Raw genomic sequence first — 14989 nt, 5'->3', positions numbered from 1 at the left:
ATACCCTGGCTGTAACTCCCAGCCCCTGTATAACTATCACCAGGCTTCATAATCTTCCTTGAATAAACCTGCTGATTAAATCTGCAGTCAATAACTTGACCTATTAGTCATAATAACCATATCAAGGGCTTTCTCCCACGGAATAATTCTTACCACACCACAATCATAAACCACTTGCAGTGCTGCAAACATGCCCATGGCATTCATACATACTCATAATCCCTGCTCTTCCAAAACTCAGCCATGCTTCTAATCCCAGCATGCAATAACACAATTATATATATTCATGGAGCAGGCAATCATATGATCACAGTCATATATATATATATTCACGGAGCATATAATAACATAGTCAAGAGCCAGGCTCTATCAGAATCTCATGCTCCCTAGTACAATATGCAGGTAAAGCATTCACATTTTATTCAAACAGCCATGCACATAGCTACATAAATATTTACCATTCCTTGAGTGAAGCTATCTTCAGTGATGAGTGTACATGCCCAGCTTGTCTTCATGAACCATAAACCTTGGCTCGCTCTGATACCAAGTTGTAACGCCCCAAACCTTACGGTGTGCCTTGTAAACAGTGCTAAACTCGCTAATCGAGTCATTTGGCCAAAAACGTGATCTAGGTATGATTAGCGATTTAGGGATTAAACATTTTGGTTAAGATGTAACGTTTCACTAGAACGTTTAATATATACATTGGGATCCCGAAAATAAAGTTTCCGAGTTTATTACAGAAAATATTTACAACAGGCCGTTCTAAGCGGCAAAACAGGGTTTAACCCTAGTTCCACTTTAAACCTCGGTCGTGGCGGACGAGCAGCTGCATATGTACACATCATCACCTAAGCTCTCCAACTCAAGGATGGTCCAGCTTCCTCTTGCCTTTACCTGCACCACGTAGCACCCGTGAGCCAAAGCCCAGCAAGAAAACACAATAAAGCGTGACATAGTCTCAACAACGATAATGATAACCATTCAGGACTATCAGTCCAAGCAAATAGGTGACAATAGCCAAAAGTCACAATAATGAGCATCGCTCCTTCTAGCCCTGTGACGATGGGGTCACCAGGGCTTAACTGACAAGTGATCCTTTCATAAGTTTGATTTGGACAGGTGCATGGTGAATGGTCACCAACATAACCTTCCTCCCGACCCTAGAGTCGTACTATGGACAGCGTCCCTTGGCCATGTGACAAACAGTCACCGGGGTCATATACCTTGGCCATAAACATCTGGTCATAGACCAGGCAAGCGCTTATAGTTCTCATTGACCTTCCGGTCGGTCCAGCATTAATACCCCATATGAGTCATTCAATGCCGACCTCGATTAGATCTAATCTTTAATCGGCCCGGCGTTCACAACGCACTGCCACTTCTGACCCTTGGGTCAGTAAAACACGACCAGTGCTCAGCCCGTGGTGAACTTAACTAATAAGTCACAACTTCACAGACGGATCTGACACCATTGTCGATTCTGACTAATAAGTTAGCGCCATACACAGGTAAGCCATGCCACCAAACATATATCACATGTCCAATATCCATAGACAGGGTATTTAGCATGCTTACTAAACAGATGCCAGTACAATTAGGACCATATACAACCACAGAGGCTCAAGCTCTGAACAATGTTATACCCAGTACATAAAGCATGTCCTAACCACATGTTTCTCAAGCATCATATGCAATATATCCAGCAATCCAGCATGCACCAATAACAGCCATGCATGTCACGTATAATACTTAACCAACATGCATCAAGAATAGCCATGCATGTCATGCATAATAATCAACCGACATGCATCAATAATAACCACGCATGTCACATATACACAGTGTAACGCCCTACTTCCTTAGAGCCGTTACTAAGTGAGTTTTAAGACAAAATAGTGCAATGAACTCGCTAACCGAGGTTTTGAAACAAAAGTGTGACTAATAAAAAGTTAAGGCTGTAATCTTTGAAAATGCGTTGACTCAATAAAACTTCTAGTATTAAACAATTGGGATCCCAAAATAGGGTTTGAAAATTATTTACATCTTGCAATAAGTTTACAGTTGATCAGTACTAAAAATCATAGATTATTACAGCCATTTTCGAATAAACCCCCAACCAAAGCAGTCGGACCGGCCAAACATGTACGCGTCGCTTCACGCTCTCCGTACTCATGGTTGGTTGACTCAGTCTTTGCCCTACCTGCAACACGGAGCACCCGTGAGCCGAAGCCCGGCAAGAAAACTCATGCAGAACATAACATGTGCAATTATATATAGTTAATCATATCAGATAGCCCACAGATAAACAAGTCAACCATTAGACTAAGCAAACTCGGCCATGCCGCCCCAGAGCCTTACCAAAGCCTGGGGTTTCAGTTCTCACCGTGAGGATAACTCATGTATCCCTTGGGTCCCACCCTGAATATAAGCATAACTCATGTATCCCTTGGGTCCCACCCTGAATATAAGCATGACTCATGTATCCCTTGGGTCCCACCCTGAATATAAGCATCCCATGTGATGTGTGTTACTTTCGGCCCCACGGCCGTACCCGGCCTACGCCGCACTCGGCCCTTGCCGTTCATTTCATCATATTCACACATATAGTACATTCGAAATAATCATTCACACACGTCATGATTCATTTAAGGTTAAACATTTGCACATAATACAATTTGGGGCCATGCCCTGCAATCACACAGTGGGGCCATGCCCTAATCTTGAGTGTTACGGTTTTCTTACCTTTCCCTTCAATAGCTTAGATCACCTGACTCCTTGAGCACGATCCCACTCGAGCCTTAGTGCACACCTAGGCACAAACATAGGTCAAAGTCAACACCGAACCCCAAGTCCGAAAACCTAGCCTCGGGACCAATCCCGATCCCCCCCCGGGAAGTCCTAGATCCACAAAACAAGGTGGCGGAGTCGAACCCCGAACCCTAGGTCAAAATCCCTCACAAATAGCCCAAAAACCCCATTCTGGGCGCAGGGTAGCGCTACAGCGCTCAAAAGAGAGCGCTATAGCGCTACAAGCAGGATCAGTACCACCCCAGAAAGAAGGCCTAGCGCTACAGCGCCCAAAGACTAGCGCTGTAGCGCTAGTTGCAGGCACGCAACACCAGAAATCATTTTCTGCGATTTCTTTCAACCAAACTCAAACCAAACTTCCCCAAATCTTTACCAAACTCAAAATCAAGCTTATACACACCTCACACTCCTCCCAAGCATCCCAAGAACTCAAAACCCAATCACATTCAACCCAAATCTCAAAATTCACCATGAACAACCCTAAACCCAGAAATTCAATCAACAACAAAGTTAAAGGCTTAGAATTCTTACCAATGATGCAAATTTCAACCTTGATTCAACCCTAGACCTCCTTAGCTTGTTCATCATCAAAGCTTGGCCTGTTTTCCCCAAAAGTCCCATCCATTTAGCTCAAAACATAGCTCAAAACCAGTAAAGCCCTAAAACTGAAAACTCTAAAAACTTACCTCCAAAAGTTGATGTGTTCTTGCTAATCCTTCAAGTCTAACCCAAGATCCTTGATGCTCAGCCTATCCTTGCTCTCCACTAAGCTTTGCCCCAAGAAATTTGAAGAGAAGAGGTGCTAGAACCCCAAACCGATCCCTTGGAAAACCCATCAGTTTTCCCTCTTTTCCTTCTTTCCTTTTTCCTTTCTTTTTCAGCCTTCCCTCTATTCTACAAAATCCACTAAGTGTATAAAGCCTCATTTAATCTATCTTTAAAAGCCAATTGACCAAAATGCCCTCCCTATTAATTCTAAACCCTTTTATCCAAGTAGGGCCATTTTAGTCATTTACCCAATTCCCGCTAATCCTCAAGTGTCTCTAATATTTTCCCGCTGCTTTCCAATACCTGATAAATCACCAAATAATTATTCCCCATCATCAAAATAAATCTCAATCTATTCTCTGAATCCCTGTTCATACCCCCAGGCTCGCCCCGAGCCGGGTATAAATTCCCGCTATGACTTCTCCGCTAGCCTGCTCACTGGGATCGTCTCGAGTCACAAATCACAGATACACCCACATACCACTGTGGTCTGAACAATCATCACATATCAAAACAGTTATGCCCAACATGGCCAAAATTACAATTATGCCCTTCTAACACGATCCGGGCCTACATGCATACTAATATACATAGTCATGCATCTCAGTTAAACAAATAGTCATATAACATGCTTTAAATCATAACCATGCATTTAACTCATTAAAATCACACATAAATCCCAACCTGCCCTCCTGGCACACTAATCAAGGCCCTTAAGCCTTATTAGTGATTTTGGGTCGTTACACACATGGTGCAGTTTTCTTACCTCAAAGTCGAGCTAGAACAATTATAAGAACAACCCTTGAGAACGATCAACCTTTAGTCCTTTAGCGGTTACCTAGTCATAACCAAATATAAGGTATCATCAACAAAAATGATCACATAAGTTCTCAAATCAATATCTAGCCTCCGAGACATCAATCCCCACTTAACCGGGTACTAGGTTCAACCCCGAGGCCTATGGCTTGAATCCCCAAGCTAAAAACATGTTTTTGGTCAAAATGGCCTTAAGGGCCGCGGCCCTCCCCCGCTGCGCCGCGGCGTGCCCTCAAACAGAGAGGGCTCCCCTCTGCCAAACGCCAAGGGCCGCGGCGCTCCCCTGCTGCGCTGCGGCGCTCACCCCAGACCAGCAACCGACCACACACGAACCAATTTTTTTCCCTGTGCGATATCTTCTCAAACCAGTCCTTTAAACCTTCATAAAACCTCATCCTAACATACAATTAAACCCCTAGGAAACACCCATAACCTCCCCTCATCAAAACCCAATCTCATAATCCATCAAAACCCCTTTGAATCCAAACTTCTAACAAGAATCAAAAGCTGAAAACCAAAGCTTGAAAACAGAGCATCACCTGAAGTAAGTGACTAGAACTCACCTTGAAACCGGTTTTGAATCCCCTTTAATGGTTGAAGCAAGACCCCTAGCTGCCACCTTTGATTTCCTAGCTCAAAACCCCAAGATGGCCTCAAGAACACCAAAGAAGAATGAAGGGAAGGTAGTGTACGGGAAGGGAAGAGGATAGCCTCTGTTTTGTTCCTTCTATAGCCCTCCTAAGTCATATATATCCTTAGGGTCAAAAGACCATAATGCCCCTAAGCCAAATAAACCCCCCCCCCCCCTAAAAGCTTCCGAGGGTAAAACCGACCTTTCCCGTTTATCTCGTTAATTATAATTAACGCTCTCTAATTCCTGCTATTCTCAATATTCCCAAATACCAATAAATCATATCCCATTACCCTTTAATTCCCGGTAATGCTCTAATCATCAATTCCACCCCGAGACTCACCCCGAGCCCCGAACTAAACCCGTTATGACTAGACCGAACACTTGCATCTCATGATCGTCTCATGTCGATAAGCTCGAACCAATCCACCTTATAATGTGGCTATATTAATTAATCACAATCATGCACCCAAAATATACAATTACGCCCACAGTGGCCAAATTACCAAAATACCCTCGCGATAATAAATTCTCCCATATGCATGCATCCACCATCATATAATAATATAATTCACGTAAACATGCATATAATCATTAAATACTATAATAAATCAATTATGGCCCTCCCAGCCTCCTAATCAAGGTCCTAAACCTCATTAGGAAACTTGGGGCATTACAAGGCTTATAGCCCTAAACAGATAAGTGAATATCACTTCAAGATTCTGGTAACCATGATGGGGCTTATAGCCCTAATATATTAATATCGAGATTCTAATAATCATGCTGGGCCGTGTAGCCCTAATAAGATGAATGACTGATGAGTAAGTCACGAGCTTAAACTAGATAGTGACTGTGGAGTCATGAACTTGAATCAGATAAGTGATTGATGAGTAAGTCACGAACTTGGGCTCCACACCCATAGCCGCGTGGAAATGCAATTACATGGGCCTTCTGGCCCCAGCTCTAAGTAACTAGCCATTAGACAAGACAAGCGCTTTTGTTTTCATCGAACTTAAGGTCGGTCAAGCATTTCATGCTTATGACTATAATGCTTATGTTGATTAGATCTAATCTTTTAGGCTTGCATTAAACACGCTAATACCATTCTTGACTCGTAAGCCAATACCATACGACCAGTGCTCAGTACTACTGCCGAACTTGACTAATGAGTCACAGATTCACAGTCAATACTGACACCATTGCCGATTCCTGACTCATAGGTCAGTGCCATTCACAGATAAGCAAGATTGCGAAGCATTTAATATACAATCAATATCCACATATATAACACTCATCATGCCTTATTAATAACCATGCATGTCACATACTGGGTGCAGTTTTCTTACCTCTGGTTCGAGCTTGAAATAAGTTAAAAATGACCCTTTAGAACGATTAATCCTTTGATCTCTTAGTGGTCACCTATTCATAACCAAATATAACTTCCATCAATGAAAATGAGCAATAAAAGGTTCTTGATCTAAACCTCACTCCCGGGGCCTCGAATCGTACTCAAACAGTTAGTAAATTCGATCCTGAGCCTTAGGAATTGAAACCATGAGCCAAAAACCCTCAAAAGTTCCCAAAATAGAATCCTAGAAAAACAGGGTAGCATACAGTGCCGCCCCCCTGGTGCCTAGGCGCTACAAGCAGGGATGCTTTCCCTAGACAGCGCTGTAGCGCTAGAACCAGGGTGATTCAGGTCTGGTTTTTCCTCCTTTGACTTCTCCACTTTCCAACCTTCAAAACATGTTTCCAAACTTCAACCAAACTCACAAATGAACCCCAAAACCAAACATACAAGTCCTAGGCATCAAAACCTAATCAATCTTTACCAAAGACTCCATTGAATTCTCACTATCCAAATCATAAACCCCAACTGAAAATCAAGAGAAAAGAAAGTATAAACTAGAGTTTCTATGGCTAGAATCTTACCCCAAGCTCAAGATGGATCCCTCTTTAATGGTGGAACACACTCCTAGACCCTCAAGGCTTGGTTCCCTAGCTTGATTCCTCAATTGGGGCTTCAAAAATCCAAAGGAAGAAGAAGGAGAAATGATGATCGGGAGAAGAAACCAGTTGCTCTATTTTTTCTTAAGCTTCTACAGCTTTCTATGGTTGATATAATCCTTAGGTCAAAAGAAAAAAATACCCCTAGGTCATCAAATCCCCTTTTAGGGCTACCAAGGGTAAAACCGTCCTTTTCTGCCTATCTCGTTAATTATAATTAACACTCTGCAATTCCCATTATTCCCAATATTCTCAAATGCAAATAAATCATATCCCATTACCCTTTAATTCCCGATAATGTACTAATCATCAAATTACCCCGAGACCTGAAATTATCCCCATTATGACCAAACCACTAACTAGTATTCAAAGATTGTTTCATGCCGAATAGCTCAAACAAATCCACATTATAATGTGGCCTCATCAATAATCACCAACATGCATGCAAATATACAAATATGCCCTCAACGGGCCAAATTACCAAAATGCCCTTATAACGAAAAGTGGACCCACATGCATGCATTTATCATTATATTATAATATAATTCACATAAACATGCATATAATCATTTAATGACATAATAAATCAATTATGGCCCCTCCCGACCTACTAATCCGACCATTAAACCTCATTAAGGATTTTGGGGCATTACAGCTGTAGAAGGGTTAAGGTAGCAAAAACAGAGTTTCCTTCTCTCTCACTCTCGACCATTTCTCTCTTTCTTCCCGTTGGAGTTTTGAAGAAAATTAGGATTGAGGTTTGAGGATTTAAGGCTTGGGAGTTTAGGATTGAATTTCAGCAACTGAAAGAGGTTTAATTCATAATTGAGGTAAGGTTTTTCAGCTTGAGTCTCTGGTTTTTGCTCTGTTTTTAGATTGTTTATAGCTTGATATTTTGATTGAATAATTGGGTGTTTGGTGAAGTTTTAAGTGTTTCTAGGCTTGGGTTTTGCTGTTAAACTAATGGTGATGTTGTGGTAATATTTAATTGGGATTTTTTGGTGAAAGATTTGGATGGCTTGGATTGAGAAAAATGCAAGGGAGCTGGGTTCGTAGGGTCAAGTCACGACCGAGTTCATCCAAGTCACGACTTGAAGGTATCCTAGAGCCTCCCTTGGTCTCTGTCAAGTAGGCACGTCGCAACCCATAGGGGCAAGTCGCGGCCTGCCCTGACACCCCAGACAAGGGGCTCTCTGTCTTGGGGGGGCGCTGTGACCCTTGGGGGCAGGTCGCGGCCCGCCTGTCCCTTTTGTGCCAGCATGGATTTTAGTCAATTGTAAGTGCGGGTTTTCATTTCTCTAAGCTCGTGATCGAATCTACTAGCAGTTTTTGTAGGAATCAAGGTCCCGGGAGCGGGGTTGTACTCCATGAGCTTTTTATTGCTTATTTTATTGATGAGATTTCATATTTGGTTATGACTAGGTGACCGTTAAGGGACGTAAGGACAAATAGTTCTCAAGGGTCGTTCTTTTATTATTTTATGCTTGAACCAGAGGTAAGAAAACTGCACCTAGTATGTGACATGCATGGTTATTGATGAGGCATGTTGAGTGCTCTGTTTATGGACAATGGTTGCATTATAAATGCCTGACAGCTTTGCTTACTTTTGAATGGCACTGACTTATTAGTCAGAAATGGCAATGGTGTTTAGTATCAGTTGTGAAGTTCTGACTTATCAGTCATGATCGGCAGTAGTACTGAGCACTGGTCGTATGGTATTGGCTTATGAGTCAAGAGCGACATTAGTGTGTTTAACGCAGACAAAAATGATTAGATCTAATCAACATGAGAATTAAATTCTTGACCGATCTATTGGTCGAAGAAAACTAAAGTGCTTGTCTAGTTACTCAGAGCCAGGGCTAAAAGGCTCAGGTGACTGAAACGTCACATGGCTTGAGGCGTAAAACCCCAGAGAGACTTATTAGTCATCTATTCAGAGAGACTTATTAGTCATCTACCAAGAAAGACTTATTAGTCATTTTCTGATTAAGGTTGCAAGCCCTAAAATCATTTATTTATATTGTATACATGTAGTAATAAGTTTTCTTGCTGAGCCTTGGCTCACGGGTGCTATTTGGTGCAGGTAGAGGGAAAGAAAAGCTCACTCAACCTTGAGTGGAGAGCTTAGATGGCGATGTGTACATATGCAGTCGCTTGACCACCACGGCCAAGGTGTTTCTCAAGGGAACTAGGGTTTAACCCTATTTTTTCCGCTTAGGTCGGCGGATTGTAACTTTTATATTGTAATGACCATTTTCGATTGTAAATAACTTTGTAAACACTTTTATGGGCCCATATACAGTTTAACATTTTAAATAAAATATATCCATTCATTTTGATCGAGATTTTCACCCTGTCCTGTTAATAACACCTAGATGCACATTTACAACCTAATGACTCGTTTAGCGAGTTAAGCACTATTTAAAGTACACAATGTGATGGTCTTGGATTAACCAGGGTGTTACACTTTATGACTGCAAATAAGGCAAAAACAACCTCTGAAAGGCTCAAAAAACAACTCCTAAGCATGCATCTTAAACTCTCAAACACGCATGAAAACTAGAAAATCATAGTTCAGGGATACTTACTCGAAATGTAGCGTCGGATTGTGCTGAACCGAGTGCGAACTCTGAATAACAGTTTTTTGTTCACCCAAAAGTACGAAGCTTCGCGCCAGCCGTCCATAGTGACAAAGGGGTTGGAGAGGAGGCAATACCAAAAAGTGTTTTAAGAGGTTGAGAGAAGTTGAGAGAGTTTGAAGGCATGCGAAAGTGGAAATGGGCTAAAGTAACGTTGGGGATTTGTAACGCCCCAACTCCAGGGACCGTTACGGTGTGCCTTGTAAACAGTGCTAAACTCGCTAATCGAGTCATTTGGCTAAAATCATGTAACTAAGTATGATTAGCGGTTTAGGGATTAAAAACTTTGGATACAATGTAACGTTTCATTAGAACGTTTAATACATATATTGGGATCCCAAAATTATAATTTCAGAGTCTATTACAAGAAAATATTTACAATAGGCCGTTCTATGCGGCAAAACAGGGTTTAACCCTAATTCCTTCTCAGCCCTCGGCAGTGGTGGACGAGCAGCTGCATATGTACACCTCATCACCTAAGTTCTCAAACTCAAGGATGGTCCAGCTTTCTTTTGCCTTTACCTGCACCACATAGCACCCATGAGCCGAAGCCCAGCAAGAAAACACAATAAAGCACGGTATAATATCAGCAATGATCATAATAATCATCCAGGACTCTCAGTCCAAACGAATAGGTGACAGTCGCAACGGTCACAAAAGTGGGTACAGCCCCCCTCTAGCCATGTGATGTTAGGGTCACTTGAGCTTAACTGATAAGAGAACCTTCATAAGTTTGAACAAGATAGGTGCATGGTGAATAGTCACCAACATAACCTTCCCCATGACTTACAGTCATAACCTTGGAACAGCGTTCCCTAGCCATGTGACAAACAGTCACCGAGCCATATGCCCTGGCTCTGAATAACTAGTCTCAGACTAGCCAAGCGCTTATAAGTTCATCGACCTTAGGGTCGGTCCAGCGTTAATACCCCATATGGGTCATTCTTGCTGATATCGATTAGATCTAATCTTCATTTGGCTCGGCGTTCATGACGCTATGCCATTTCTAACTCTTAGGTCAGTAAAACACGACCAGTGTTCAACCCATTGTGAACTTGACTAGTAAATCAAAGCTTCACACATGGATCTAACACCATTGCCGATTCTGGCTAATAAGTCAGTGCCACACACAAGTAAGCCATGCCACCAAGCATATATCACATATCCAATATCCATAAACAAGGTATTCAGCATGCTTACTTAACATGTACTAGTACAATTAGGACTATGCACGAACACAGAGGCTCAAGCTCTGAACAATATCATACTCAATATGTAAAGCATGTCCTAATCACATGTTTCTCGTGCATCATATGCATTATATTTAACAATCCAACATGCACCAATAATAGCCATGCATGTCACATATACACAGGGTGCAGTTTTCTTACCTCAGATTCGAGCTAGAACCAATATAAGAAGGACCCTTGAGAACGATCAACCTTTAAGCCCTTAGCGGTCACCTAGTCATAACAAAATATGGGATACCATCAATGAAATGATCAACATAGGTTACCAAACCAAAATCTAGCCTCCGGGACAATAATCCAAACTAATCCAAGTAGTAGGAACACTCTCGAGGCCTATAACTAAGTTCCCGAGGTCAAAACGAGCAAATGGGGTGAAAACAGGGCAAGGGCTGCGGTCCTAGCACCTTGGGCCCCGGCCCCCAGAATTTTCTGAGCCAAGGGCCGTGGCGCCCAGCAAGACCAATTTCCTGACACCTGCTTCTTCGTGCTAGGGCCGCAGCGCCCAAGAACAGGGCCGCGACCCCTAACCCTGGGCCATTCCCAAACTCGATTTTAACTTCTCAAAGCTTCCAAAATCATAACCAAACACTTCCCAATCATCAAATCAAAGTTTCCAAGCTTCCCAATACTCCAAAACCCTCAAAACCCAAGGTTCAAGCCAACCAAAAACTCAACAATTCACAAAGTCCAATTCTAAGCTTAAAAGCTTTAGAAACTCAAAACTTCAAACTTAGATTACCTTTGATTGGGTTGGTTTCCGTCAAATCTGTCAGTTAAGAAGATTCTAATATTTCCTAGGATCGCTATGCCTCGACCCTCGCTTGATTCCGACTCCTAGAACTCGAAATTCCTTTAAGAAAGCTTCGAATGGTAAAATAGGCTATCGGGAAGGAAGAGAGAGATTTTCTAACGTACGTTCTTATCTGACAAGCTACTTCAACCTTAAGTAACCTCAAATAAAACCTAAGGCTCGGGATCCCGAAAACACCCCCGGGGACATTATAGTCAAAACTTCCAGAATTCCATCGTGGTCTCAAATACTCCAAATTTATCATCAAATAAACATTTCTATTACCCAAACTTGACCCAGTTAAGACAAAACCGCTAACTCATAATCTAGGATCGTCTCATGCCGAATAGCTCGAATATATCTCCATAATAATAAAATCTCATTCACAAATTACAATATGCACCCAATTAACAAGTATGCCTTCAACATGCCAAATTACCAAAATGCCCTTATGATTATAAATACCCCCATATGCATGCATTTATCATCGTATAATAATATAATTCACATTAACATGCATATAGTCATTTAATATCATAATAAATCTATTATGGCCCTCCCGGCCTCCTAATTAAGGTCCTAACCCTTATTAGGAAATTCGGGGCATTACAGGATTTGACTCTCGACCTTTTATACACTAGTGCTTGGGAGCGAAGTAATTTCACCCCAACCGTCGGATTATCTAGGACATGGGTACTCGAGAGAGATCTAAGGGCCTAAGATCAGAGAGGTGCAGATCGTGATCATTGGCATTGGAAAAAGAAATCTCGAGTATAAACTAAAAGGACGCCTAGGGAACGGAAAAGACGTTTTTGGCCGCGGAATTGACCTTTCATTAATGGCACGTATTGATGGGCCCAACAATGGGGTTCCAGCACGTGGCATGAAATATCATAGTGACATCAGCAAAAGTTCAAATGTTTCCTATCCGAGGACGAGTAGAGACTTGGGGGGCAAATGTTGTCTGTATTTTTACCCAAGGACACGTGATTGTCCGAGTAGGAAATGTGCTTCTTTTCACGAGGTCGGGCCCTGAGGATAAGTCCTCGAGAGGTCGGCTCTACAGCTGGAGATCATTCCCCTCGGATAGAGGGAGGACTTCGACCTCTCCCTAGGGGTCTGTCCCGAGAGCTACGAATGCCTTTCTAAGGCTATGTCCCGAGGATGCTTGGTAGTCCACGAGCTGTTTTTTGCCATCAGTTATATTCCAGGTCGAGGACCTTGTCCTCGAGATCTAGAGGATAAGCTAGGTGTCAGCTAATGCAGGTTAGCAACATCAGAGGAAGACGTGGCCAACCTTTATGGGTGATCCGTCAATATTGTTGTCGAGTGGACGACTCGACAATTTGCACACCCACTACGCTGTCTGACATGAAGGTACTTGCAGCACGCCTTGACAGTACTTGAGGCATGTTCCTTATAAAGTAAGTACCTTTCTACAGTGGGCCTCATAAATCTTGCTGGGTCATGGTCTCTATTCAATGCAGCCCGATGCATTGAAGTGGTATTAATCCCTCAATAATGGGAAGAATGCATATTAATTACTTATGATTAGTATTAATGACCCCAGTCTCTATAAATCGGGTTGGGAGTCTCATTGTAAAGGGTTCGGTTTTTAGAGAGAAAATACTTTGTACTCAGATCAATCTAAACGTTGCTTGAGAATACACCATTGGAGCCTGCCCTTACAAGTTTCCAATCCTCTTAATACCAGAGACTCGTGGACTAGGGTTCTTCTATAACCCGAACCACGTAAAAGTCCTTGTGTTCGATTCACTTATTTCTTTAATCTCTCTTTTTATAGTTGATAGCGAAAAAGACAATCAACATATATAATGTAGTTTAATAAGTTATGTTGAACACCATTATCTATACAGAAAATTTCGTCTTATGTGGGTTAACTGTTGTGTTTAATGACTAAGATAAGGGGGACTAGATAGCCATTGCCACTACTAACTTTTTTTTATATATATTTTCATACATTGTATTTTTGAAAAAAAAAATTATAAATATATGTAAAAATACAATTTTTTTTATTTTTATGAAAAGAGAATATATTGAGTCACAACAACCAATTACAACTCATGCTCAAAATGAGCACCCTCAAACAGAGACATTACATGAGTATTAATTTCTCAATAAAAGCTATATCTTTGCTCTTCAATTTAGTCCTAGGAAGTCTAGCAATTCTAGCTTTCAAGTAAAACTTTAACCAATGATCAAACCTATCAACAGTCATAGAACAAAAATTGAATAGGCAACTGTTTCTATTCCACCAAATCAAATAGACTGAAGCTGCTAATGCAGTTGCTGCCATCTTTTGCTTCAGACCCTTAGGCTTCCCAATCATCCAAGATGACCACTCTTCAAACTGAATTGGCCAAACATCATTCCCCAGCCACGCAGCAACTCTATCTCTAACCTGCCGAGAGAATTGGCAATTAAAATACAGATGGCAATGACTTTCCTGCTGCAAATCACAAGTCGGACACATGACAGAATCTAACTTCAGATGGCAATGCACCAGATTGTCTCTGGTAAGTAAATTCCCCAAAGTAGCTTGCCATAAAACAAATCTGTGCTTGGGAATTGCCAGATTGCTCCAAACCACATTAGCAAATTGAACCCTCTCTTTGTTTAGCAGCTGAACATAGAGATTTCTTATATTAACTTTGTTTTTCTTAACTGCCTTTTCCAGCATTTCTCTAGTGATAACAACTTTCAAATTAACCAGCTTACGCCAGTACCAGCTCACATCAGAATGAATCTTATAATCCCAAAAGCTTTGCCCTTTGAGATGAATGGCATCCACCCATTTCACTCAAAGGATATCTTGTTTAGAGGAAATAGCCCAAAGGAACTTAGCTAACAACACCTTATTCCATTTAGATCATTCCTTAAACCCAATACCACCCAAGCTTTTAGGTAAGCAAATCTGCTCCTAGGCCGTGAGATGAACTTTGCTTCTGTTTTCATTACTGTTACTAGTCCCCCATAAAAATATTCTACATAACTGATCAATCTCATTAATTACACTCTTTGGGAGGAGGAAAATACTCATCCAAGACGATCTTATCCCCAATAAAACAGAGTGAATAAGCTGGGCTCTCCTAGCAAAAGGCAGATGCCGACTGGACCAATGATGAAGTTTCAAGTGGATCTTTTTGATAATTGCAGCACAGTCACCTTCCTTCCATTTAGTAGGCCTGAGAGGAATTCTAAGATACTTTAGAGGGAAAACATCTTCAGTAAATTGAAGTCTCTCCAGAATATTCTT

General features: G+C 41.6%; 1 protein-coding gene across 1 annotated transcript; it reads right to left on the bottom strand.

The window, feature by feature from the left end:
- Positions 1-13828: 13828 nt before the first annotated feature.
- LOC133780094 (uncharacterized) lies at positions 13829-14413 on the bottom strand. Its single transcript, XM_062219973.1, has one exon. The coding sequence runs from the start codon at positions 14411-14413 to the stop codon at positions 13829-13831; it is 585 nt and encodes a 194-aa protein (XP_062075957.1).
- Positions 14414-14989: the final 576 nt, after the last annotated feature.

Source organism: Humulus lupulus, chromosome 1, assembly GCF_963169125.1.
Source record: "Humulus lupulus chromosome 1, drHumLupu1.1, whole genome shotgun sequence".
Taxonomy (NCBI): domain Eukaryota; kingdom Viridiplantae; phylum Streptophyta; class Magnoliopsida; order Rosales; family Cannabaceae; genus Humulus; species Humulus lupulus.
This window is presented reverse-complemented; position numbering and strand designations above follow the sequence as displayed.

Bases quoted from the DNA above. Each gene is read 5' to 3' on its own strand.
- LOC133780094 (XM_062219973.1), bottom strand. From the start codon at position 14,413: ATGCTGGAAAAGGCAGTTAAGAAAAACAAAGTTAATATAAGAAATCTC.